The sequence below is a fragment of the Ipomoea nil genome, unplaced genomic scaffold (genome assembly GCF_001879475.1).
Source record: "Ipomoea nil cultivar Tokyo-kokei standard unplaced genomic scaffold, Asagao_1.1 scaffold2338, whole genome shotgun sequence".
In the NCBI taxonomy this organism is placed as follows: Eukaryota; Viridiplantae; Streptophyta; class Magnoliopsida; order Solanales; family Convolvulaceae; genus Ipomoea; species Ipomoea nil.
The window spans coordinates 1756451-1761033 of NW_017618766.1; the positions used below are offsets into that span (position 1 = coordinate 1756451).

Here is a 4583-nt window from a genome sequence, read left to right on the forward strand (position 1 = left end):
TGACAGAGCAAGATGAGTATTGAGTCTCTTTAAATAAATAGTTATTTTGAGTAACTATATTTGCTCTAGTTCTAAAGGGTTCACATGAAGTATGGTTATCTTAGTACTAAATTCTAGTTGAGCTGTCTAGATTTTGATTACGTAGTAGTACTTATTTCTTTAGTATTTTGAATACTAATGACATTAATTGAAATAATTCGTGCATAGATATATGCTCTTAATTTTATATCATAGGCTTCAATTGTAATTTAGTGAGAACATGGAAAAGTCATCATTCTTGAACACTCTGTCTAGGAAGATGGTTTTTAAGTAAACTTCGGTTTCACCACTCGACCTGGGAGTTTTTAAGAAGTAGGGTGTTGATCATGCAGGCTAGTTAGAGCGCCACTTGATCTTTACCTGAAATGAGGATGACTTTCATATGTTGCTAATACAATCAAAGCCTTGCAATAAAAGTTGTTGAAGTACTGCAATAGTAATATTGATCTGCATCCTGTGAATGCTTTATATGAGTTTTAAAATTCCTTAAGGGAAGAAAAATTGTGCTAGTGGCAACTCTGAAGTCTCATTGTTGAGAGATATTCCGAATAAATATGAACTTAAACATATTCTTTTTGTATGAGATTAATTTCTTATAAGAATATGATGTGAATTTTGTGATTATGTTGTTCAACTTGATGTAGCATGTGGACAACATTATTTCTATAGCTTACTAACAATGAGCACTTGTATATATATTATTTAAACCCTTGGTTGACTCATATTGAAATACCTATAATTCCTAGTTAAAGGGTAATTGTGATCAATTGAGATAACCAAGTTTGTTGAAATATATTCAACTGTTGAGCATGTATCAGGCAGAGTGCAAAACTGCTATAATGGTTCACAAAGTAAGTCGGCAAAACTCAGTCTACAAAGGAGCTAAAGTTGGGCACCAAATATCAGTCTGGGTAAGAGATCAAATACGTTTGACAAAATTATTTGTAAGTGTTGCTTGTGGGGGTAATAAACTCCTTATATTTTCATCAAAAGTTTCTCTGTGGTATTGAGAATAATGATGAAAGAGAATGTTTCATGTTAAACATGAAAATCTCAAGGGATTATTTACATGTAAACGAAGTACTCGTCAAAATGCATGTAAGTTTGGTCAAAAGAATCAACTTACTTGAGGGCTAATTATGAGGATTAGTCGTTGACTCATTGGAAGGACTTGAAGTCCAAGTGGTAATGAATTCGTGGTGAATCCCACTTCTGTGGTCAAACGAAGCCATGAAAAGAGTTACAAAATAGTACACTAGTTGGTCATTCCGACAGTGTGTGTACTTGTGAGGTTGAGCTACAGCTCTTAATGAATTCATAACTCTTTGAGAAAGGGTGGTTTTATTGAGACAAACCTAATGAATTCACCGCATGTGAGGTTGAGCTACAACTCTTAATGAATTCATAACTCTTTGAGAAAGGGTGGTTTTGTTAAGACAAACCTAATGAATTCACCGCATAATGACATGAGTACAAAGTGCTCTTGGTGCCTTATACTCAATTGGGATGGTCCATGTTGAGATAGACCTAAAGAGATCCCTAACTTGAGTGGAAAAGGGCTACCATGGTCCATGTTGAGATAGACCTAAAGAGATCCCTAACTTGTGTAGAAAAGGGCTAACCGCCTCTTATGAAAGATAATAGGGGTTATCCCAAGAAGCTGAGTGGCTAAGAAACATGGTGATAACCGTGTAATTGTGGGGTGTCCAACACCTTCACCACATTGTGATTCACGAACTGTCATTTGTGTTGCGCAAAACAGTGTCTACAATGGGAAACGTAGACACATAAGAGTCAGACATGAGTCTGTACGGCAGTTAACAATAAATGGGGTAATCACAATGGTTTTTGTGAGATCTGAAAGGAATATTGCAGATCCTTTCACAAAGGGCCTAAACAGGAAGGCCGTCCTTGATACATCAAGGGAAATGGGTTTGGGACCCATAGATACTCTGTAGCCGGTCATGGTGGTCTGCGATGAGGTAGACTTGACAGAGTTGAAGGTCTATCCTAGAATAGACGTAACAGGGGATATCTCAGGGTCGTGAGTATGACCTCATGAGATTCAAGGCGACCAAAGAAAATTAAGTGCGTTGCGTTCAAACTTTGTCTATTCGATGAGTTCAAGATCAAATTCACTCCCGTCTAGAGAAGTACTTAATGTCACTATATGACAGTTCAAGTTTTATACACTGGCATGAAAATTTGTTTTGATCGTTATCAGGCAATGACAGCGTCAGCCTAAATCCCTTTAATGGTGGGGGGATTATTGGGAGCATTTAAAAGTCTGTTTTGTGATAGACTTTGACAGGGTAGAAGTCCATATTTGAGACAGACGTAACATTCTTTAATACTAAGGGTGTTCATAAGAAGTCAAAGAGTTTGACTTTTGTAGAACCTGCTTTTTGAGTTGGTGTGTGCATTCGAGTTCAAAATTTATCTACCCGGTGAGCTCAAGATTAACATCACTCCCGGGAAGAAGATTACTCAGTGTCACTAGGATCAACTCATTTGTATTGCTCAGATCTTACTCTTTTTTTCCCCTTTAAATTTGTGGGGGATTGTTGGAAAATTTCAAAGGGAAATGAAGGGGTGGATAGCGCATCATGCGCTATTAATGTGAAACAGCGCATATTGCGCTTATTTGTGGATGATATGCGTCCTTCCTTTTGTGGAAGGGATGGGGGGGCTGCTTACTATAAATAGCAGCTCCCAACATCGTTTCAAAAAACACCTTGAATTCGAGTCCTTTATTCGATTCTCCTTCTCCCTCCCGTCGTCTGAGCAATAGTGAGGTTCGCCTATGCGATTGCTAGTGCAAGCTATCTGTAGTAGGTCTGTGTAGCCGGTCGAAAGCGTGCCAGGGTTCTAACTGCACCGTTACCCGGCAAATAACGCTTTTAAGGTAGTGTTATTATAACACGGCACAGATTTTCTTTCTACCATACATCCGTAGTGTCCGTGCGTCTTAAAAGGCTTCCAGATCGCGCGTTGGCGTTGCAAGTTTCCCCAACAATACACCCTCAGGGCTCAGCTTAAAATTTTCTTTTCCTTTTCCTCTTTGTAAGAAATGGCCGAAAATCAGGTGGCGCAAAACCCAAGCAACAGCAGCAGCTCCAACACCACCCGCCGTTGCCGCTCTATCTACAGCAGTGATCGGGATTTGGAGTCAGCTTCTTCGCTTTCTTGCCGTATCTGCCTTGACAGTGACACCAGAGAAGGCGACGAACTCATATCTCCTTGCCGCTGTAAAGGCTCCCAAGAGTTCGTCCATAGAGAATGCTTGGACCACTGGAGATCTATCAGAGTGAGCGGGCAATATCATTTTTGTTCCTACACATACATATTGTTGTACTGTAATTCAGTTTAAACGATTATATATATATAATTGTATTGCAGGAAGGTTTTGCTTTCACCCACTGCTCCACTTGTTAGGCAGCATTTCAATTACAAGTGAAAGAGGTGAAATATGACATTGTCACAAGACTAAAGCACAAGCTCTTTGTGGTCAAGGATTTTTTTGTTCATTTCCTGATTGCACAAGCAGTAAGTATAATAATATATAATGTTTCTTTAATTTATACATCTTCCTAGCTTCATCAACTCTACCTTTCATGTTTCATCCTATACATACTAGCTCATTAGATGTACCTATATATGAATTCTTATTTCTGCACTTGTTTTTTCCCCATCCAGCTAATTGTAGTGCTTGGTGGGTATATGTACATGGTGGATTACCAGGGAGTGATTCACAAGGCTGTTGATAAGTATTTGAGCTTCCTGTCTTCACAATCCACTATTTCCTTCTACTACAGCATGGGTACTCATATTGTTGAAAGGTTGTTATTGTTTAGTCTAATTGTACTGTTTAGTCTGATGATGATGTAAATGAAACAGGAGCACTGGTCTTCCTTATTGGCTTGGGATGTTATTGTTTCTTAAAAACTTGCATCTCCCTTGCTAATTTGGACCAACGTATAGCCGGCTGCCAAAACTTTTGCCTGGCCATGTTGATGTGGAATTGCCTTCCTGCTACAATGTTCATCATTCTTACCATATATGTCTTCATTTTTTGTGGTATTGCTTATGGTTTGTTTCTTGCTACAACATTTGTACATAAGAGTTGGCATCGCCACTACCAAATCCTAGAGAAGCGGAATCTTACACAGGTTTAATCCTTCAACTTTAATACGACTGTAAATTTTTTCAAGAAATGACGCATCATATTCCATTTAAATAATATGTTATTTTTATTTCAATTCTTTCTCTTAAATGTTACAGGTGTACGTAGTGGTGGATCAACATGGCCATTATACTCCACCGACACTAGATCCGAGGCATGAACAACACCTTCGATCTCTTAATCTATTGTAGATCGAGGGAGATATATATATATATATATATATATATATATATATATATATATATATTTGATGGCTCCAAATACCTTGCACTGCACATAACTTATGTCATTTGTATGCTTTTTTGGGATGTTGCTCACCGTTGTATATATTTTAACATTTCGCCCAATAAAATAAATTATT

The 4583-nt window shown here is 38.0% G+C and overlaps 1 protein-coding gene across 1 annotated transcript; it reads left to right on the top strand.

The window, feature by feature from the left end:
• The first annotated feature begins 3109 nt into the window (after positions 1-3109).
• Positions 3110-4382, top strand: LOC109151980. Its single transcript, XM_019299570.1, has 4 exons — positions 3110-3346; positions 3475-3585; positions 3736-3859; positions 4321-4382. Exons 1-4 carry the CDS (start codon positions 3110-3112, stop codon positions 4380-4382), a joined length of 534 nt encoding a protein of 177 aa, XP_019155115.1.
• The last annotated feature ends 201 nt before the right edge of the window (positions 4383-4583 follow it).